Source organism: Podarcis pityusensis, assembly GCF_964106645.2.
Source record: "Podarcis pityusensis genome assembly, chromosome: 1".
NCBI lineage: Eukaryota > Metazoa > Chordata > Lepidosauria > Squamata > Lacertidae > Podarcis > Podarcis pityusensis.
The window spans coordinates 36,647,790-36,671,401 of NC_138028.1; the positions used below are offsets into that span (position 1 = coordinate 36,647,790).

General features: G+C 40.5%; 1 protein-coding gene across 2 annotated transcripts in view; it reads left to right on the forward strand.

Moving 5' to 3' along the window:
- The window catches only part of PRKD1 (protein kinase D1), a 106,427-nt gene extending 84,547 nt beyond the window's left edge, over positions 1 to 21,880 (forward strand). For both annotated transcript variants that reach the window (XM_080977847.1, XM_080977848.1), the window contains 13 exons: positions 1,135 to 1,212; positions 2,731 to 2,932; positions 3,537 to 3,660; positions 5,840 to 5,917; positions 8,295 to 8,574; positions 9,486 to 9,538; positions 10,509 to 10,581; positions 12,489 to 12,595; positions 13,760 to 13,921; positions 15,618 to 15,716; positions 18,132 to 18,399; positions 19,845 to 19,930; positions 20,799 to 21,880. In XM_080977847.1, the coding sequence (XP_080833973.1) occupies positions 1,135 to 1,212; positions 2,731 to 2,932; positions 3,537 to 3,660; positions 5,840 to 5,917; positions 8,295 to 8,574; positions 9,486 to 9,538; positions 10,509 to 10,581; positions 12,489 to 12,595; positions 13,760 to 13,921; positions 15,618 to 15,716; positions 18,132 to 18,399; positions 19,845 to 19,930; positions 20,799 to 21,017 (1,829 nt within the window). In that variant the 3' untranslated portion in view covers positions 21,018 to 21,880. The remainder of the gene's footprint in view (positions 1 to 1,134; positions 1,213 to 2,730; positions 2,933 to 3,536; positions 3,661 to 5,839; positions 5,918 to 8,294; positions 8,575 to 9,485; positions 9,539 to 10,508; positions 10,582 to 12,488; positions 12,596 to 13,759; positions 13,922 to 15,617; positions 15,717 to 18,131; positions 18,400 to 19,844; positions 19,931 to 20,798) is intronic.
- Positions 21,881 to 23,612: the final 1,732 nt, after the last annotated feature.

The window sequence follows — 23,612 nt, forward strand, 5'->3', positions numbered from 1 at the left end:
TGGCATAGAATGCAGCTCAAAATTTCAGCTTTAAGCTGTAAACAAACCCTCCATATTTTTTGGCCTTTATATCTGCAAAAATATGCTTGAAACTGAATGTGCAATGCCTATTGAGATCTCAGTAGTGGGCAGGCAGCTGCAGGCTCAGTAATAAAACCAGTGACTACTTGTCTCTTACCATAGCCAGGTAACCCGGATAAAATACAGAAAGCATCTTCTAAGGACCTCTTTTTTTCCCAAGGCTTTCCTAGACTCCCTAAGATTGGATGCTTTTATAATATCTGCTATTATGTGGCTTTTGTAATACTGTTTTGCTAGTATTTATGTTGTATTTCTGTTTTTATGATACTCTTTTTTATTGCTTTTCTTTTGCATTTTTAGATACTGCTCAGAGGTATTTAAATGTTGAATCATGTAGAAATACTTTCAATTAAATGAATAAAAAGATGCAGATCACAGAGTTCAGATTTTTTGTGCAGATTTTTTACCCCTCTGGAGGTATAGATGACATTTTTGTTAAAATATGGCATTGTTTTTTTTAAAAAGTATTCAAATAAACATCCTGATGACTGTCACCCTCCAACTACTTATATAGATTTATGGGAAAGTATGCTGTATACTGGGGGAGGGGTGGGAGGGGGGAAACCAATTGTTTTGATAATGTCATGCTTATTTCCTGTTTCTTGAAAATTATTATTAATAATATTTTTAAAAAAAGAAAGGAAGAAAAATGTCATTCTGTATACTGACTCATGTAAGATACAATGTCAAACCACATTTGGTGTTGCGTGAATAAGTCCTGTCATTCAGCCGGAAAAGTTGGGTTTGCATTTGCCCTGCAACCTAGGATCAAACCATGTTTTGCAGTCCTGGTTCACAGGGAAAATGTAAACCAAACTTTGCAGAATTGGACGCAACGGAAGGGAAGTGGGGAATTGCAAGTGCAGGTTTTGTAAGCCTGAGATTCACCCCACGCTTGTTTACGTTAGCACCAATGCAGAGTTTGGAATTACGATTGAACCAAAAGAGACCATCTTACAATGATCTTTTGCTATATGCTGCAATGTACAAATCTCGACACCTGTTGATGTCGCAGTATCATTGGCTGAAATTATGCATCTTATCTTTAATTAGATTGCAGGTTCAATTGTCACAAACGCTGTGCACCCAAAGTGCCAAATAATTGCCTTGGGGAAGTGGCCATTAATGGAGGTGAGTTGCATTGAAGGCTGTAGCAATGCATGTTCTAAAAGCCTATTGCATAGAGTGAAGACACTTAGAAGCAGATGAGGGGTTATTTTTAAAGAAAAGTCAAAGGTTGCATTATACACCTGTACACTAACATATTAATTGAGAATGAGCTGTCAATATGATGCTTTAAAATGTAACAAAGTGAGCATATTTATTAGACTTCCTGAGTTATAAAGAATGGAAAACCAAGGCAGGTTAAGTCTGGAACATGTGAGTCTTCTACTTTATCTACGTATGTAAGTAGTTTCTTCTTTTATAAAGGCAGAGAAGGAGGGGCATATACCTGAATCTCATGTCAGACAATCTAGGAAGAGGAATACAATATTTCTTATATATAAATGTGTGACTGTGTTCTGGACAACTACAAAGAGGGGAGAAGGGGTGACTCTTCCTACCCCCTCCCCTCTCTTTTCCAGTGTCTGGTAACATTGCACCATGACAAAAAAGGTCCCACTGGCCCCTTGAAAATGTACTTTTATACCTAGAGAAAACTTCAGGAATCCTAATGCTTGCCTCTTCTTTGAGATAAGTATTGCATGTCCCATAAAAGCTCATATCTGAGCCTCGGATAAGCAAGTTTCACCAGCATCTCTAGATAGGCATTTTGCTTGCATACATTTAGATTCATTTAGTGTTCTATCCCCAGTAGAAGTTCCCCAGAACCGATTGTGTACTCTTGCTCTGTGTGTAGGCAGTCCTTTCTGTGAAAGCAAGCTCTCATATGCCACTGTTAGAAAGAGAACCATTTCTCCTTGCCTTGGTGGAGGTTGTTATGCCTGCCAAATCCTTGTCTTAGGGAAGTGCCTCGCAGGAAACGACAGAAGAGTGGTTGTCACCGAGGATTGTCATCCATCCAAGGATTACACAAATGTTTATTAAAAGTTCATTACATAGGTGGGAAGCAAGATTGGTAGAATTATAAATAAGCAAGGATCATTGGGGAAAGACTCAACAATTTCCTCCTGGCACAAAACGTGTATCAACAGATAGAAATGAAACTAGAGAACTGGCCCCATTCCACCAGTGTGATGTTATTTCTGGATAAAGCATAAAAGAAAATGCACTGGCACACTCAGCTGCAATGTTCTAGATTCACTCTTGATGCTTAGAAAAATGCTATTTTTAAGAAAGTTGAGGAGAATTGTTTGAAGCCCATATTCCAGTATTACATACTGGAATTAATACAGTTTTGCATTTTCAAAATTTTCCTCTGTGCTATTTGCTTTGCTTTGTGGGAATTTTTCTAAAGCTTTAGCTGTTAGTTAAAAGAAACTTCTCCATCCTATTCTGAATACACTAGACATTTTTTTTTTATTTTCAGTAGATTTCTCAAAGCTATTTTAGAATTAAAGTCTTGCTTGTTTGCTGGATATGCTCTTTTAGAAGCAGTATTCATATCTACGAGCTTAGTTTCATGCCAGAGTTAACACTGGATCTGTTTTTAAGGTTTTCACAATAACGTGGTCAAAATAATTCCAGATTTGCTTAGCCCGGGTGCTGAGTCTGATGTGGTCATGGAAGAGGGAAGTGATGACAACGACAGTGAAAGAAACAGTGGACTCTTGGATGAAATGGAGGAATCTGTGGGTCATGATGCTGAGATGGCAATAATGAACCAGAATGACAATGGAGAAATGCAGGATGCTGATCCTGACCAGGATGAGAGTAATAGGATGATCAGGTGAGTTTTTGCACAGCACATAGTTGAACTTGTTTCCACTGTTACCTCTGCTAGCTATAACTGTCAATATATCACCCTAGGAGTAAGGTGATAGGTTTCACCTCTTTTGAAACTTACCATGGCACTAAAAATTTAGTGTCCTTCAAATATTAGTGTATAAGAATAGATGTGGGAAAACGCAGATCTAAAAGTCCAACCCACACATTTGCACCCCTGTGTAATGCCCTTGTTGTGCCAGAATAATGCTACAGTTTTAACCAGAGCCATGTATAAATTTTTATTGTTTATTTAGTATATTTATGTCAGCTGATCTTCCTCCAAAATCATTTGGAATGGCATACATGGAGTGTGGGAGGAGCTACCTAGTGCTTCATTTGCGTGTCATTTTGGTTGGCCCAGTAAAAGTATTGCTCTGATAGGACTTTTTTCTTATGGATTTTTTCTTATGGGCCAACAGTACTAGCCTTACTCTTTGTTTCTCTTGTTCTGTTTGTTCTCCTGGAGACATAGCCACAGAGAACAACCAATTAACGTATCTCACTTTAGAAAGATTTGTTTTGCATGTTTATTAAAATCTATTGACTGGTGTGTGGTTTCTTTTAAGCCCTTCGACAAGCAACAATATTCCATTAATGAGAGTAGTGCAATCTATTAAACATACAAAAAGGAGAAGCAGCACAGTGATGAAAGAGGGGTGGATGGTTCACTACACAAGCAAAGACACTCTGGTAAGAAAGATGTTAAGCAAAAGAAGTCTCTGAACATCACTGATAAATTGTGACTCCCAAATGATTTTGGTGGTGCTTCCCTCATTCTCCTTGACAGTCAAGGATTACTGCATGTGTACAAAATGCCTTGGGGCCCTCCAAAGACAGACCAAGGCCACAGAACAAAATCTTGAGCAGAGGTATGCCTGAGCAACTTTATTTAAGAGCAAAAGAGTCTTTTAAAGAAAGAAAGTCCGTCATGTATTCTTGCTGTTTCAGACTGCAGAGTGGAAACTTTGAATGTGAACAGTTTGATGTATGTTTTAAGGAAGATTTGCTACCTTTGTCAGGGCTAGATTAGACTTCAAAACAAACAGAAGGGTCAGATTTATCCCTGGCATGCTGTAGAATGTGAAGCACTTTGAAGGAAACCAAATCAAGATGTGGAAAACAGCTTTCATCTGACTATCTTTTTTTGTTGTTGTTGTTAGATAAAAAGGAAACCCATAGCTTTCATAGGGCACATTTAGAATTATAGCCCTGCACAATGCAATGCAGTGGTGCAATGCTGTAACATGAGGCACTTTGAGATAAGACTTTGGAGGAATGATATTGGCCAGTTTCCTTCATATCTGTTGGACTTGGAGAGTCAGTCCAGTTTTGTGTTATACCTTGGACAAAGCAACTATTTTTGTACGTTAAAATACCTTGGATTATGTTGCTCATGGAAACAGTCTTAAAAGCATATTTTTCAGAACTATGGTCTATTCCCTAATTACATGGGAAACTGCCTTATAATACAGATTTACACAACTGGTCCATCTGGCTCAGTATTGTCCTGACCGTCAGCTATGCTCCTTGGCTTATTGCCATTACATTATTGCCTCAGTTTATGCTGGCACAGGAAGAAGACACATCATGGCAGCAAACACTTGCCATATCTTCCAAGGCCCTGGGGCTGCATGAGAGGGACACAGACAAGAGTGGTGCCTTTACAACTCAAGTAAGGTCAGATGGAGCCCTAAGGTGCTGTCACAGTGCAGGCCAGCTATTATGCATGAAGGAGGAAGGAGCATTTAGACTCCAACAAAGTCCTTTTTTCCCTCTTGATCATTCTATCTAACCTGTGGTGCACAGGCTGATCACCTTTTTAGCAAAATGGGTATAAATGAAAGGAAGACCTATACTGAATAGGCTTGCAGGCTCTCACTATTCTATTCTCAGTCAGCTTTGTAAGTATACCAGTGTACAACAGAAGGAGAGAGATTCACACAAATTATCCGGCTTCCAATTAAACACAAACTTCCAATTACGTTTTCTTGCCCACAACTTAACTTTAACTCTAGTTGAAACGTAATTGCCCATTTTTTACAACTACAACATAGCATGGGACGCGGGTGGCACTGTGGTCTAAACCACTGAGCCTAGGGCTTGCCGATTGGAAGGTCAGCGGTTCGAATCCCCACAACAGGGTGAGCTCCCGTTGCTCGATCCCTGCTCCTGCCAACCTAGCAGTTTGAAAGCACGTCAAAGTGCAAGTAGATAAATAGGTACCGCTCCGGCTGGAAGATAAACGGCATTTCCGTGCGCTGCTTTGGTTTTGCTGGAAGCAACTTAGTCATGCTGGCCACATGACCTGGAAAAACTGCGGACAAACATCGACTCCCTCGGCCAGTAAAGCGAGATGAGCGCCGCAACCCCAGAGTCGTCTGCGACTGGACTTAACTGTCTGGGGTCCTTTACCTTTTACAACATAGCACAACTTCCATTACTGCCTGGTAAAGACATATCTAGGTGATCTTAACGATCACTCAGGGTAATACCTGTTAGATTCAGTCTGTACATGGTCAATTAATGTAGAATGCTAACTGTTGCTGTAGTAACATTCTGAAACTCTTGTGACAGCACGCTGTATGTAGATATTTCTGGGGGAAGCCAAGTATACATCTCTGATGAAACTTATGTAGAAGAAAATGCAGTCTTCAGGGAACAACAAGGGGAAAAAAAGGTTTTTTAAAATACCTATTACTTTTGCATAAGTTTAAAACAATACCATTGAGTATTTCTCTGTATTGAAAATGAAATTGGTGTCTCTTTGTCATCCCTCACAATCTTCAAGTTGCATTATCTCATTTAATTTTATTTCATTGTTTCTTCAAGTTCTCTTAAATTATTTTTGATTGTTTTTATGTCAACACAGAGGAAACGTCACTACTGGAGATTAGACAGCAAATGTATTACACTGTTTCAAAATGACACTGAAAGCAAATACTACAAGGTAAAAGTGGGTTCTGGTTTTATATAGTGTATTCCAGAATGCAGCTATAATTAAAGTTTATGTTGTGTTTGTTAATATTTCAAAGAGATGGATGAGCACCATACACACACCCACACGTGCACATCTGATTGAATTGGAAATCAGCTGAATAGTTTCCCAAAGATACAGACATACAGGGACATAGCTTGACTTGTGCCTAAACCAATCCAAATTCACCAGTGCCACCATGAACCAACAGCTGATGGTGGTGGAGGAGGAGTGTGTACAGAGACACCAGAGAAAGATCTGTGGCTGGTGTCCTTTTTCCATCCTTGGGACTCCCTGGGAAACTTACCAAACCTGCTGTTCCTGGAAAAATGCAGCTGATTTCTGAATAAGACACAGCCCTGAGCAGCCTGAGGAAGCTGCATCCATCTTGAGCCTGCTCCTAAAAAAGAAGCCTAGAGTGAGAGACTAGATTGATGTCAGCAGTTTCCAGCAGCCCTCCTCTTTGTCAGATTTTGGGTGGGTGAGCTGTGAGTTTATTTGGGCCCAAGGAGGATGGGTTGCATCCTGGGGGAGAGCCAGGAGGCTGAGAGGGGAGGCATGTTGATATCAGTTTGTATTTATTATAGTTTTCTATTTATGTAACATTTTTATATGTAGTGGTGTATTTTTGTAATATTTTAGTTGCCTCTTGCTTTATTTTCTTGAACACTGCTTAGGGTATATATGTGTGTGTGCTTGTGTATGTGTGTAGATAGAGCCATATAGAAATGATCTAAATAAACCACTAACCTCTCCCAGCCAGCCAGCCACTTTTCATCCTAACAGCACATCACGTGCACACACACAGACACACACTCACTTTATTTAAAGCTCATTTCCCTGGCTGGTGAAAAGAGCTATACAGTGGTACCTCTGGTTAAGAACTTAATTCATTCTGGAGGTCCATTCTTCACCTGAAACTGTTCTTAACCTGAGGTACCCCTTTAGCTAATGGGGCCTCCTGCTGCCACTATGCTGCCATCACGCGATTTCTGTTCTCATCCTGAAGCAAATTTCTTAACATGAGGTACTATTTCTGGGTTAACGGAGTCTGTAACCTGAAGCGTCTGTAACCTGAAGCGTCTGTAACCTGAGGTACCACTGTAGAAAGAGAGGAGAGAGGCTACAGGACTGAAAACCATGGATGGGGGCTCACAGCCCACTAAGCTTCTCCTATGGGTTCTCAATTAGAGTGGACTTTTGTCCTCACCCCATTCCCCTTAGCAGGTTGGGGAGTTACAGCCTTTTAGAGGGGAATTATTTTCCAGAATGGATTTTAAAGCTTTTTCTTTTCTTTCAACGAGCATTATGTGATCCCCAAAGTTGATATTCAGGCCCAACCCAGAGAAATTTCTTAGGCATCTCAAATACTTAGCTACATTGTTAAGCTAATAGTTATTATTTAACTGTGCATCATAGTACAGTCATACCTCGGGTTGAAGTAGCTTCAGGTTGAGCGTTTTCAGGTTACGCTCTGCAGCGACCCGGAAGTAACGGAAAGTGTTACTTACAGGTTTCGCCACTCGCACATGCGCATACGCTCAAAATGACGTCACACGCATGTGCGGAAGCGGCGAATCGCAACCTGCAGACCCGGGTTGCATTCGCTTCAGGATGCGCACGGGGCTCCAGAACGGATCCCGTTTGCATCCAGAGGTACCAGTGTAATGTCAAAATGGACTTCCCTGAGTGCAGCTGTTCCAGGCTCTAAGCCTAAACCACCTCTGATTTATTTCATTGGTGTTTATTAAGGGAAATTACGAAAGAGACTCCTTAGCTTCTCTATTCAGCTGTTATCCCAGCAGCCAGGAAATCCATTCTAACATTTGTGCCAGGAATCTGATCAATGCCTAAGTACTAGCAGGATCCCCAGGATTTATGAGGTTTGTGAAAGTGGTAGGAAGAAAAGTGAAGATGGGACAGGACTGCTGTTACTTGCAAACTAAAAATACTGACAAAGTTCACCCACACCAGGCTCAAATACAAAAATTATGGGTTTTAAAACCTGCAGATTCTTGTATGTCTTGGATCAGATTCCAATCCTGCCTTGGACCATGTTCTGAAAATGTTGCAGTTTTGCCCACAAAATCACTCCTTGCCACCTCTACCTCCTGAAACACCTTTCCCTTCTTTTTCTTGTCAAGCAGCCCTGGGGTCAGCAGATTTCCTCCTTTCACTTTCTCCTTCTCTGTCAACATATTGTAATTGTCAGCCCAGGGAACCATCAGAAAAGCATGAATCCCGAAAGCTGGCGATGAGTCTCAGAAACTGTAATCAAGTATGTGTTTGAAGTAGTCTTTGTTCATGAGAAAGTGTTTTCAAAATTAATCGCCATTATCATTTGTCACAGGAAATTCCATTGTCTGAGATTTTATCTCTGGAACCTGCAAAAAACTTCAGTTTAATGCCACAGGAAGCTAACCCCCATTGCTTTGAAATAACCACAGCAAATGTAGTATACTACGTCGGGGAAAATGTGGAAAACCTGCCAAGCCCTCCAGCTAATAACAATGTTCTCACAAGCGGTTGTGGCCTAGATGTTGCAAGGATGTGGGAGATGGCAATCCAGCATGCCCTAATGCCTGTTATTCCCAAAGGGGCATCCACTGGTTCAGGACCAAGTCTACACCGTAAGCTAATTAATTTTCTACTTTAAAATAAGCCACTGGATGAAACCATGTGGACTAGACCCTCTTTGCTGGCAGTATAATTATGTTGTGCAATTTTACTCGGACACTGTGGTGTATACATTATTCTAAGGTAAGCAGCTAGGGACATCAACCTTTCACTTATGCTGTTATTATCCAGCATGTGGTTTCCAAGGAGGTTTAACACGTACTCTGATGTCTGGATATCATGATGGTTATACAGATTAATTTCGCACAAGATCAGTGTAGGGCTGAATCCCATCCCTCAGTCCCCAGACCTTGAGAGTCAGTGTGGTGTAGTGGTTAAGAGCAGTAGTCTCGTAATCTGGGGAACCGGGTGCGTGTCTCCACTCCTCCACATGCAGCTGCTGGGTGACCTTGAGCTAGTCACACTTCTCTGAAGTCTCTCAGCCTCACCCACCTCACAGAGTGTTCGTTGTGGGGGAGGAAGGGAAAGGAGAATGTTAGCCGCATTGAGACTCCTTAAAGGGAGTGAAAGGCGGGATATCAAATCCAAACTCTTCTTTGCAGGAACTGTGAAAGGCTTGACATATTGCTGTGGAATCACAGATCAGGCAGTATTACTTCAGAACCAAAAATATTTCCTAATGGATGGTGTGGTTAGGTTCGGGAATGTTATACCTCTGCTATATAACAGCATCAATTTAATAATAACTGTATGTCACATACATCATTATCCAGAAGGGGAGGCTCATTCTAGAAGAAAAGATACCTTCCTCCAACACACCTCATCCCTGAGCCCACCACTGCCATAATACTGTGAGGGTCATGGTATTATGGCAGTGGGGCTTTCCTCTACCACGCTCAAGTGGTGGGTTCATATCATTCTGTGCATTCACAGCAGAAGTAATTTCCATACATTTTCTTTCTAGGAAATATTTCCATCAGTATCTCGGTGTCAAATTGCCAGGTCCAAGAAAATGTGGTAAGTTTTCTCAGTGTTTGTGACAGATGTGATAGAACTCAGCTTGCAAAGTCATCGATCTGTTTGGAAAACTTTGAGACGATGTGTAATTGGGCATTTTCTTTAGAGAAGGACAAAAAAGTAGCCATTGAAGAAATGATTTTTACACCAGCTTTGATTTTTGGTTTCCAGTTTTTTGAAAAAGGCCAAAATCTTGGGGGTCGATTGATATTCCTCTTTTGTAGCACCACAGTAAAATTGCACCAATGTGTAATCTGAGATTAGAACCATATGAAACGGTTGTATTATATTTTTCACTGAATTCCGGTTGCACAATCACAAGTGGGGAGAGTGCTGTTGTGCTTCACTCCTGTTTCGGCCTTCTGGTTGGCCTCTGTGAGAACAAGATGCTCAACTAGATTGGCCTGATCCAGTGGGCTCTTATGTTAACCACACAAGTCCATTTACTTGGACTTAAGATGAAATCCCACCTTCCTTTTTGGAATTCATTTGATTCAGGGAACCTTCCAAATAACCTAGGGCCTACACTACACTCCATCCTTGGAATGTGATGGAGTTTAGAGCACCTTTAGGAGAGTTGCTTCTCCCCACCTCACAGACTCATAAACCCAAAGTTTCTTCAGAGTGGGGAAGGAAGTATGCAGAGTTCTTAAATGCTACTGAACATGTCATGGGTATTTGGTAGCCGCTTCACTTCTGTCGATGCCTAGTAACTTTGAATGTACTGTGCATCTGCACAAACATTCAGGGTCCATTTATACACTTCAGGAAGGACCAAAGTCATTGCACATAATTCCAAAATGAAGCCAGACTCCAGATAGGTTCTGATGCGTTGCCTTGCCAGAACACGACTTCTGCCACCGAACTGCATTTTGAATGGAATTCAGCAGCATTTCTGTCCAATTGTTTTCTGAATTGACTTTATTTCCGTACTCATCATGTTTAACATGCAACATCTTTGTACTAACAGGATATCAGTACAGTATACCAAATCTTTCCAGATGAGGTGCTGGGATCAGGACAGTTTGGAATTGTTTATGGAGGTAAGACTGGCGTCCCACTGTCATACTCGGAGAAGATTGTCTGAAATCATTGGACAAAGTAGGCTCCAATCCTAATCCCACTAACCTGGGAGTAAGACCCATGGAATATGGTTAGGGTGACTACTCAGGTGTGTCTGAAATTCTACACGAGCTCTACAACTTCATTAAAGTTTTCCAGATCATTGCAATTAAGATGGTGCCCGCCCTGTGGAACGCCCTCCCTTCAGATGTGAAGGAAATAAGCAACTATCTTCTCTTTAAAAGACATCTGAAGGCAGCCCTGTTTAGGGAAGTTTTTCATATTTAATGCTGTATTGTTTTTAACACTTGATTGGAAGCCGCCCAGAGTGGCTGGGGAAACTCAGCCAGATGGGCAGGGTATAAATAAATTATTATTATTATTATTATTATTATTATTATTATTATTATTATTATCAGCTTTGCAAGAGGTTGACCAAGGTGGTGGCAAGAGGGCTGCAGAGCCAATCTGGCACTCCTGCCAATGCATTGCCCATGTAAACAGCAGGGCCACGGCTAAGTTCTTCAGTGAGGAACTGGCAACAAGTCTCTGCCAGTTTCAATTCGGTTGCTCATATGCGTGAACGTCCCCAGTCCTATTCTCTTGTTTAGAAGCCATTGTAGGTCAGCTCCCACTGGTTAGGATAATAGTAGCAGCACTGATGGAAAAGTAATTTTTAACACACTGATAAAATTCCTCAACCTCTGAAAGAAGCAAATACAGCTACAACACAATATTGGTGAATTATATATATGTGTGTGTAATTGTAACATACAATTTAATACAAAATATGTATAATATATAAATAATAAAATAATATTAATGCACCATATAATTACAAGTACTTGGCAATCATTTTTAATGATTTTATGCAATTTTATACACATTTTTCACATTTTTTTAAAAAAGAAAAGTTTAACATTATTGGAAATTCCACATCAACGTAAAAAGTGAATATTTTATGTCATCATTTGCCATGTAAAACTAAATTATATTAATTTAACCAGAATATATTTTGAGTTCCCAAGTCATGTCAGCAGCCCTCATTTTGGGAATTTGAAAGTTGGAAAATTAAAACACACTATGTACACAGATGGATTTCTGGGAAAGGTGTCCTGTATTCTTCCAGACCAGGGGCCAGCAAACTTTTTCAGCAGGGGGCCGGTCCAATATCGCTCAGATCTTGTGGGGGGGCCGGACTATATTTTTTGGAGGGGAAATGAATGAATTCCTATGCCCCACAAATAACCCAGAGATACATTTTAAATAAAAGGACACATTCTACTCATGTAAAAACACGCTGATTCCTGATCGTCCGCGGGCCGGATTGAGAAGGTGATTGCGTCAGATCTGGCCACCGGGCCTTAGGTTGCCTACCCATGTTCCAGACCTTTCCCTCCTATGACATGATGGGAGTCCTGTGGACACAGGGTTCTTTGTACTATAAACAATGCCTATTTATTTAGTGGTGCTGGATTACATACCAAATTTATGGGCCAAACTAGATGTGAATGTCACACAAGCTTTGCATATTCCTTTTTATTAAAAGCAGGACTGAGGATGCATACTAATGCAGAAAACTAGGGTGGGGTAGGGGAGGGATAATGGGCTTTTCACCCTTTCCGCTTGCACATTTTTCTTCTTTTAAAATTGACCTCCCTGATTTTTACCTATAAGAGGAAATATACTGGTCCTTTTTTGCCTCGAAATCTGTCTTAACAATTTCATGAAATTAAAGAAAGACGTCTGAATGGTTTAGAGCATTCTTGTCTCAGAGGATACCTTGACAGTTAGGTTTTGTATAAAACACACAAAAAATACTTGAGTTCTGGAAAGGTGACGCTTCTCAGAGCTGATCATGTTAATTGGCATATTTTTCATCAAACAGGAAAACATCGCAAAACAGGAAGAGATGTAGCAATTAAAATCATTGACAAACTGAGATTTCCAACTAAGCAAGAAAGCCAACTTCGTAATGAGGTTGCAATTTTACAGGTATCTTTTATTTAATTACCAATTATATCCTGTATGTATTTAATTTAGAGCAGGGCAATAAAACTCTTTGAGAACAGGTTTCGGCAGTAGGAATCTATGTACCTCATTAAGCATTGGAACTACAGATAAAGTTTTCAAGTGATGTCTCTTTCTGAAATAATGTGTAATCTGCATTAAATATAGGAACTTTGCACCAAAAAATTCAGCAGTTTGCTAATCTGCATAGTCAGAATTAAATTTGCTTTTGAGATAATCTAGCACAATTACCCAGTGGCTGTTACCAGATCCTGTTGTCTGTCTCTGCACATGTGGTAACAAAAATAAAGCATTGTCAGCCCAATTTCTTCTGCTATGAGTTGAATTAGGGCTGCATTCCTAAGTTTTGCTTCACATACCGTAAGCCTACAACTTACGCACATTTAACTTGTGTGCATTCAGGGTTACACACATGGCAAAAATCTTTTTAGAAATTGAAATTGGGTGGAAAGTGGGTGAGATTCTGGGGGAAATGACTTTGGCATCCCACCCACCATTGAACCCACTGTATTTTGACTATACACGATTTTACCTTTAGGCTCTTTCCCTGGAACATAACCCCAACATAAGTTGCGGACTTACTGTATACTATAGGGAACTCATTCTCTGAGCGCCAATCCATATATAACACGAGGGGGGGATATCAGCAGGTTGCTTCCAAACAAAAACCTAATGGAGAAACCTCCCAAAATCACTTAACAAGGACTGAGCACACTTGGTGGGCATGGACTGTTGATGATGCAAAGTTGATGCAAGGTTGCTATGCAAGGTATGGGATTGCTTTTAAGATCCAAGAGCAGAAAACTGGAAGCAACCTGAGGATAACATGGCTCCATTCTGATACTCTGAAAGAAATCAATTTGAACAAGGTCTCATTTCCATATAGAAGTTTAAAACGTTATCAATGACAAAGCATATTTTTGACAGTTTCTAAGCACATTTTGGGCTGTCCTGTTAAGCTTTGCATAGCAAATCATTGGTGGCATAATTCTGGCTGTTTATACTTTTATGCTGGTGCCAAAGGGCTTGAAAAACGAATGGGTATGTCATTACCTAATGTTTCCTGAGCCTTGTCATTGGACCTAAACAAATCGGGCTCATTCAAATAGTGTTTTTCTTTGATCATAGAATCTGCATCACCTGGGGGTTGTCAATTTGGAATGCATGTTCGAGACACCAGAAAGAGTGTTTGTTGTTATGGAGAAGCTCCATGGAGACATGCTGGAGATGATCTTGTCAAGTGAAAAAGGGAGGTTGCCAGAGCGAATCACCAAGTTTTTAATTACGCAGGTAAGAGTCCATTAAGCAGTGTCAAATGTTTTCTTTTACTATGATATTCACGTCATAGCTCAGACAGCACAGCATGAGACTCTTAATCTCAGGGCTGTGAGTTTGAGCTCCATGTTGGGCAAAAGATTCCTGCACTGCAGGGGGTTGGACTAGATGACCCTTCTGGGGCCTTCCAACACTACAGATCTATGATTTTATACCCTTGAAATGGATAGCAGGTCACAATGTGGGTGAAGGTTTAAAGAGTGAGAGCTGTCCAGAGTGGGTAAAGTCTAATTAGGGTAACTTCCTTTTGCATTGCTAGTATGGCTTTATCAAGTTAACTGGGTGCTGTGCCTTTCTCTGTATCTTCTCTCTGATAAAGACTAGCTGTCACGTGCTTGACTGTATTGTTCTGAGCTTAATGTACGATGGTAACTACAAATCATGACCTACAGTGCATCTCTCAGGTGTGGTACTTGGAAGTCTACGCCAAATCCTTTCATGTTGGGGCTAGCATGTAGCCTGCATGTCTCTGATGGACCCATCTCCTCTCCATCTCTGACACAGGCAGGGGTGCTTAACCAAGTTAGCCAGCAAAGCATCTGGGAGACCATTCCTATGGGTTCAAAGAAGCTGTGCTAGTGCTCAGAACTTGGGTGCCCAATAAGTGCCAGATATGACTGATGGCTACATTGTCTCAGTTTGTTCTTTATAATCCATAAATATTCTCACCTGGTTTGCAGCTATATGCAAGCTAATATGGTTTGGTGTGCAATATATATATATATATATATATATATATATATATATATATATATGGAATTCAGCCCCTAGTTCTGATTTAGATAGTGGCAAAGACCTCTTAGAATTAAGCTTATAGCTCACATAGGCAGCATTCTCTCCTCCCCCAACCACGGGATGACTCTGAGGGGTTGTGAATTTTTTTCCCACTCCCCCATTTTCCATTAAACCTTTGCTCCCATTATAATAGATAGTAGGGTAAAGGTAAAGGGACCCCTGACCATTAGGTCCAGTCGTGACCGACTCTGGGGTTGCGATGCTCATCTCGCTTTATTGGCCGAGGGAGCCGGCGTACAGCTTCCGGGTCATGTGGCCAGCATGACTAAGCCGCTTCTGGCGAACCAGAGCAGCGCACAGAAATGCTGTTTACATTCCCGCCGGAGCGGTACCTATTTATCTACTTGCACTTTTTGGGGTGCTTTCGAACTGCTAGGTTGGCAGGAGCAGGGACCGAGCAACGGGAGCTCACCCCGTCGCGGGGATTCGAACTGCTGACCTTCTGATCGGCAAGCCCTAGGCTCTGTGGTTTAACCCACAGCGCCACCCGCGTCCCTATAATAGATAGTACCAGCCTTTAAATTAAGTTGTCTGTACCCCAACTGCTGATCACTAAAGCTGGAGTACTTCCCCTAACAAATAAGAGCACAGCTGTAAACGCTGCTAAAAGAATGCTTTGTAATAATAGTAGGAAGTATTGCTACTTGAGGATGCCTTTAAAATTAAGTCCCTTGTGCTTTATATTCCTGTTTGTTTACACAGCTTGGAATAAGAGCATAAAATCGCATGAATTAAGCTGTTGTGCTTGAGCTTGCTTGCGCTTGCTACTTTTCATCTCGTCTCTGGGAAAAACATTGAAACAGAAGTAAATATTGAGCAAACTATGTTACAACAGGGCTGGTTTGTTTCTTTATAGATCCTGGTTGCTTTGAGACATCTTCATTTTAAAAACATTGTTCATTGTGATCTCAAACCTGAAAATGTATTGCTGGCATCTGCTGATCCTTTCCCACAGGCAAGTAGAAATAAATTCACATTGTACAGGTAACATACAGTTCCTTTAGATAAAGCCAAATGATTGTTGAATGCCACACCAATCTACATGGTAAGAGACTCCAGGGGTCCAGCTATTTACCTGGGGTTTGGTTCCCTTGGAATGAGGGACAGCAGAGACAGTCGTGTCTTTAGGAAATATGGTTTATTTACACATGTGTACAAGCTGAGCCTACAATGGAGGGACTCACAGCGTTAACACCCCAAAAGAATCTTGCTTCTCCCACAGCCATAGCCTTGGATTCCAGCCAAAAGCAGGCATGGCTCTGTCTCTCAGCTGCCCATCCGGCTCTAGCTTCTAGCTCACACCCCTCAACTCTGGATTTTTCTTTCTAATTATCAGACAGTTGAGGGAGGGGGGCCACCCATTGTTGTCTGGCACAGAGCCATTTCCTTTGTTACCTTAGCAACCCATGCTTAGGGACCATTTCCAAGAAACTCGTCTGGCTATTGCAGCAGTTGGATCCTTGTTGGAACCAAGAAAGGGACTCGGGCAATACAGCCTACCTACCCCCTCAAACTCACAACATTATTATTACTAAGAGATTTGTGCTTTGTTCTTTTTCGGTTTGATAAATAGTTGAAATGGCTTGATTTAGTCAAGCACTCACCTAATGCCTAACAAGTCCCTTTTACCTCTGCATATGCAAATTAATGAATCCACCCTGCAGTCTTAGCTGTCTATACACAGACCAGACCACATGAAGATACCACTTGCTTCCACTTGGTAGACTGGTACACAAATCTGCTGTAGTCAAGAGGAAAGTAGGAAACAGGTGTGTCCTTATTTTCAGCAGCCTCCCTAAGTCTCTAATCTCTCCCAATTGGTTGTTTTTTAAAATGTGAAAAGAGTAGCAGAGATATCTCCCCCACCCCCACCCCTCTCTCTCACACACTATATCTGCAAGTGCCAAGAAGTTTTTGGGTGCAGCCAGATGTGCGTAATTTCAACAATGAACCTGCTGTGGAAGTGCATTTGCCCAAATAAGATAAAATATGTTCTTACTGTGTATAGCCAAACCCTGCTATCACAGTTGCAAATGGCTGGCTTCCTTTGACATAATGATGTGTTCACTTCCTTCTCCCTCTCTGGAGCAGTTTTTCAAGTTGGGGGGGAAAAATAAAATTGAAGGCCGTTTTTGTTTTTAAAGTCAAGGAACAAACATACAAGTAATCGGAGGTATTATCCTGTGCTTTATAACACTGTATAAGACAGGCAGTTTGCATGAAGCACAGAGGAAGGGGGAAGACAATCAACTGCACATCGTTGCATCTGCCATTGATATTTCAAATGCAGCAGGAAGCTGGGCTCATCTTGCTGGGGAAACATGATATAACTGTTGGGTTTGTGGACATTTAGTACACCTACGTGAATCTCCATTTACTAGGGGTGTGCAGTGGGTTTGTGTCAGAGCCAGATAACAAAGCTAATGAGGGTGATTTTGAGGTCTCTCCCCCTCTACCAGTTTGAAAGATGGTGTCAGTAACACTGCCACTGTGTTCCTCTGACACTCTGTTTCTGTACTTCACTATATCTTGTTCCTTTATGTTTTCCTGCAAGTTTCTCTTGGTCTATGTGCTTTGCAAGTATTGAGGCTGTCCAAAGTATTGCCTGTGGATCACTGAAGAGCTCAAAGTTGTTTTTTCTTAAAGTACAGCAGTGGGGGGATTTATTTATTTTTAAGTTAAAAGCTTCATCCTCTAATTGTTTAAAGTAAGTAAGAAAGAGAAAGCCTCTCAAAAATGTGAAACTTCTATGAATTATGGAGGAAAGTCAATCCCTTTCATTTCCCCCCATAAAAAGCCCCTGAACCTATTTGTCTACATTTTGGGGGGTGTTCCCGTGCTTGTAAATGTAATCCAGTTGGCTCAAAGTGGTGAAAAGTTATAGCTGCTTTTAGTTTTGGAATGAAGAACGCAGCTTCAGTTTACACAAAGCGACACAGAACCCAAAACATAAACTGAAACTGAAGGAGCACAGGGCGGCTTAGAAAGAGATTGGATTTTTATTTTTATTTTTTTTAAATGCAGTTACAAGGTGAATGTTGAGGCCCATACATTGGCTAACACGCTTCCCTTACCCCTTCTCTATTGTATCCCCAAACTGTAGGGACTGGTTCTGTCCTTTTTGAATACACTGCAAGGCACTATGGACTACGTATGGTTTTACTTTATAATAACGATAGGCCTTTTGGAAAGACTGTTGTCTGCTTGAAACATTCTTTGCTCAGTTATGTGGGGGAGAAACAGCTTTAGCACATGCTAAATTGACTTATAGATAGCACAAGCACCGTGTTGACTTGCACATTGTTTCTTTGAAAACATCGGAATAAAACAAAAAAATACAAATTTATTATAATGGCTTTATACCAAACAGGTGAAACTTTGCGACTTTGGTTTTGCACGGATCATTGGAGAGAAATCATTCAGACGTTCAGTTGTGGGTACGCCAGCCTACCTCGCTCCTGAAGTCCTGAGAAACAAAGGGTACAATAGATCATTAGATATGTGGTCTGTGGGGGTTATTATCTATGTCAGCCTTAGTGGCACGTTTCCATTCAATGAAGATGAGGACATTCATGATCAAATCCAGAATGCTGCTTTTATGTACCCACCGAACCCCTGGAAGGAAATCTCACATGAAGGTATTTTTTTTTTAATTCTAGTACATACATATTTGAGAAGAATCAAAATATTTACTTATTTTTTATAGAAAATATAGATTTCATCTTTTCACACTAGCTTCCCAAAGCAGCTAACCACCATTTTAAAAATGATCAGAAATACAATAAAAATATTCAATTAATTCCTCCTCAAGGTAGACCAGTTGAAAGAAAAGAACCTTAGTGAATCATGTCCATTAACTTCAAGGGGTCGGGTCTGAGTAAGACATTCTGAGTATGACTAAAACTGAATACCACCCAATAAAATCACTTTCTAAAACTCATTTGCTCATTTCTTTACTGTGTCTATATAGATGCTCAATAACAGGAGTTCTCTGGGTAGCTCTTAAAGCAATCAATCAATCAATCAATCAATCAGTCAATACCAATAAAATACATTGTGAAACAAGAAAAACCATGAAAATTAGAAAAGTGAAACCAAAAATTAATCTGAGAGGCCCAAACCGTTAAACATAGATTGTTTAAAAGGTCTGAGTGAAAAGGTGAAGGAACTTGCTCGACTGTTTCATAATCAGGGTCCAGTTACTTAAATGGCCCTGTCCCTTACCCACCTTACTTTATATATGATCGAGCACTTAGAGAAGGGCCTCTAAGAAATATTGTAAGGGTCAAGTATGTACAATTGCAAAAGTGTGTGTGTGTGTGTGTGCGTGTGTGCGTGTGCGCGTGTATTTAAACCCAGCCGGGTGTAAGCTAAAAGTTAGAGAATATTGCAGCAGAGGAACAAAACAGAAGGGAAGGTCTCTGCAGTTTGACTCAGCCTCTCTGAGAAGAGAGTTCCTGAGTATGAATGCAGCCGCTAAAAAGAACGCTCCCATGTCCCTTCCAGTCATATTATATTGGCAAGGAGAACCTCTCCTAGAGATCTTAATACACAGACAGGTTCATAATGGATAAGACAGTCTTTCAGGTAACCAGGTCCAAAGTTATCTAGGGCTTTTGAAGTAATAATGCATTATTCTTGGAGAGAAAGCTTTTGAAAATTGGAATGGAGATCTATTCACTTTATTGCTGCCTTGCATTTCCTCTCAATATCTTCAGTTTCATCTCTCCAAATGCATGGTAATATTATTTGTTATAAGGCAGAGAACAAAATGTACGATTGCTAGGCTACACTGACTAATGTTTTAACTCAGTACAAATCTGTTTACTATTTTCAGTGATGGACGCTTGATTAGCAAGTTTGGGTGTTGTGAACATTATAGTTGTGTGAGGTAGTAACTTGGGAAAAAGTTGTTTTCATTTATTTATTTAAAAAATCAAGCTAAATCAACCTGCATGGCTGTCATAAACAGATTTATTAGTTCTGTCTCGCAATTTATTAGTTCTGTCACTGCCTCTGAACCGTATGCGATTTCAAGAGGTATTTGAGAGTGATGTCTTCTGAAATTATGTTTTTTCTCCAGCTATTGATCTCATAAATAATTTGCTGCAAGTGAAAATGAGAAAGCGCTATAGTGTGGACAAGACGTTAAGCCACCCATGGCTACAGGTAATGCTGTAAATTTCATGCCTTTCACCTTGTTTGTAGTGAAGATAGACCAAACACAGACAAAAAGTTTACCACAGCCACTCCAAAACTTCAGCATCGATGAACCTCGATGAAGGCTAAATATTACAGTCCCATCTGGAAACTGTGGGAAAGTGTGCCCACTTTGCTAGGCAAGGCCCTGGGAGCCAGGCTGAAACATTAGAATGTTTTCCCTCCACAGGCATTTTGCATACAGTAGGGAACTGGAGCCTATAGCCCTCTACATGCTGACTGACTACAACTCCCATCATCCCTGGCCACGTTTCCTATCATTAGTATACAGCATCTTTATGCTGGCCAGGGTCATAGCTCAATGGTTGACCACATGCTCAATCATCAGAGTTTTCCTCTGCTAATCTTGAAGCATAAGGAGTGTGTGTGGAGGAAACAGTTGGCTAAGTTTGCCCTGGTCACCCAAATAAATACTATTTTAAACATTCCTGTTGTTGCTTGGTGCTGCTCTTGCTTTTTGTTTCCACGCTGTTGAGTTATTTTTGTCTATATTGATTTATTGTCGTTTCATTGTCTTGAAGGCAGAAAGGTGTGATGAACATACTTTTGATAAATTATACATGCAAAATTTCGAGGAAAAGACCCCATGAACCTTTGGGCCTGGTTCTGGAACCTAGCTTTTCAGAAATACTTTCCAGTGAACCTAGACACGTTGATGTGTTCTCATATCCAACGGTTTCACAAAAGATGCTATGAAAGTAACATGTGCTGCGTCGCTTAAATGTTAACAGAATTATGGGGAAACAGGCATCCATAGTATTATCTGTAAGACTGCTTTTCAGATATTAATTTAAGCATATTGTTTTTCTCCCTACAGGATTACCAAACCTGGCTAGACTTGCGTGAGCTTGAATCTAAAATAGGCGAGCGTTATATCACCCATGAGAGTGATGATTCACGGTGGGAACAGTATGCCGGAGAAAATGGCTTGCAGTATCCAACACACCTTATCAGCCCAAGTGCTAACCACAATGAAAATCCTGAGCCAGAAGAAGCAGAGATGAAAGCCCTCAGTGAGCGTGTCAGCATCCTTTAAATTGCAGCCCTTGTAATCTGTCAAAACACTGTGGAACTAATAAATACATACGGTCATGTTTAACATTTGCTTTGCAGAACTGCCATTATTTTCTGTCAGATGGGAACAAAGCTGTTACTCTGTTACCACCATTGATGTATGGGAGTTGCCAAGACAAATCAACAGAAGCATTCGCCCCCCCTCTCCCATTTTGTGTGAGCAACTGTGTTATATTAACAAAAAGTTCCCAGAAACACTCAACCTGTTGTTGTGGATGATTCCTGTTGTACTCGGAGCATTCAAACCTGTTTCCACTGTGCCTTCTCAGACAAGTGTTTCCTCTCACTCATAACTTTGTTGGGTACCATGAAGCATTTCCAGGTGGATCTCTGGTTTTGTGTGCATCATGAAATTAGTATTGTACTTGTTTGCAAACTCTTGAAGAGTAGATTACTACTGCTGTTCTGTGAACAACTTTTAACGTTTTCGATGGGGTTGGGGATTTCTGTTTCTGTTTTTTTGTTTGTTTTGTTTTTTTGCTTTTTGCTGTGGAACAATATGTTGAGATACTGATGCAAGGAAGCATTTTTTAAAAATAAATAAATGTAAAAGCAGCACACAGCATTGTAAATTTGCAGATGAGATGCCCTAGCATTTTGGACATTTATATGGATGCCCCCAACCAGTCATGGTGCAACCTCTCTTTAAGCCTAAATGCCTTAGTAATGTAAATTGCAGCCCCTGCTTGTTCTTATAACATGCTGCTGTAACATATACATTTAGAAGCTGGACAATATGTTGCCTTTGTGTATGTTTTGAATAAAATTCTGCTGAAAAATACTTTTTTTAATAAAAAAAATATTAAATTACTTTACCAGTCCAAAGACTTGTCAAGCTTGAGGTTCTGTCAAATAAGAATAAGTAATCCTTTTCCAAGCATTATGCTACTGTGATTGTAAAGGTGTTTCACTCCCCAAAAATAGTTATTCGTTTATTTCCTTAATTTTATATTCTACCTTTCTTCCAAGGAGCTCAAGGCAGCATATTTATTTATTTTATTTCACAAAATTTATATAACACATGATTGTAATGAAACCTCTAAGGGGTTTCCAAAACCAACACATTATGCATAAAAAAACAACAGTTAGAATTAAAATCGTTTGAAAGATAATTAAAATCGACAGTAAGCAAAAGAGATTTAATACATTTCCGAGTAGGCTTGCTGAAACAAAAATGTTTTAAGCAGGTGCCAAAAGGGCAATGCAGGAATCTCAACCCGTGGTCCCTATTGCAAGTGTGCTAGCAGTTTTATTGCTGCACCACATGCCATTGTTGAATCCATTGAAATGTTCACTATATAGCTCTGAAACTTCAGTGGAATGAAGAAGAAAAGTACAATAAGAAGAGGCCTGCTGGATCAGACCAAAAGTCCAGCATTCTGTTCCAACAAGATGCTTGAGGAGGCCCACAATCAGAACGTGAAGACAGCCACCCTCTATTTATAGCCATTTAAAGACATAGCTACCCTCATCCTAGGGTAGTGTACATACAGAAATTGAGGTCTGGGTTTACCTGGCACTTCATGCTTATCCTATAATGTTGTGCACAGGTGTAGTGAGGGCTGTCTCTTTCCTTACCCCTATCAACAGGTGATAGTGATGGTGACTGAAATATGAAAAGCAGCCAGAGAATCCTTGCAGAGACTTAATAGGGAAGCAGAGAAAGGTAATATGAACAGAGCTGCTGTGAATATACAGGTGATTAGGAGAAGGATCAGATGAAAACTAGCAAGGAGGAAGTTGCTGGAGTCTAAATGACAGGTGTGCCTTATACAGCAAAGGTTTTAAAAGGGTAGACACAGTTATGGGTGGCTTGTCATGACAACCAGCTGTATGTCAGGGACACGAGGAGAGTATTGAATGTGATGTGCAAAATTACATGTTATGCTCTGGAAGAGAGGGAGTTAATGTTTGGCTTAGACGTGCTGGAAGGAGCAGGGTTGGGATGAAAAACCTATGTCTCCAATTTGCTGATGGATGAGATATCCAGGAAATGCTGGCAAAACAGAGAGATGGGCCTGGATAAGGGTAAGTGGTCAGGAATGGAAAAGAAATATGAGTCCTCAGCATAGCGGTACCCAAAACTATGAACATAAGTGAGTACATTAAGTTATAGAATGTCAAACCAATATGCTGAAGGCAATTTCACCCACAATAGTTTTAGGTGTCTTATCTAAAAGGTGGTATTCAAATAAGTTTTACTCAAGAGTAGATCCACTGAAATAAATTGCTGTGACTTAAGTCAGAGCCATTGATTTCAGTGCGGCTACCCTCAGTAAAACTTAGTTGATTCCCACTTGGTAAGTTTTAAGCTTACACCTAAAATGTGTTGACTGCAACAAATAGGTTTTTTTGCTTGCAAATACCTGCATCAAACTTAAATGGCAAGGAGCCAGGATTGGCTTCAGCTGACTGTATACTCAGTTGTATACCTGGGTTTGTCTCAGCTTAATGTGTGAACTTACAGAGACCAATAACAGTCATTTTTAGCAACCACTTTTTTGAGAAGAAATTCATCTCTTTTTAAATTAATTTGCTTTCAGGTTTGAAAATCTGC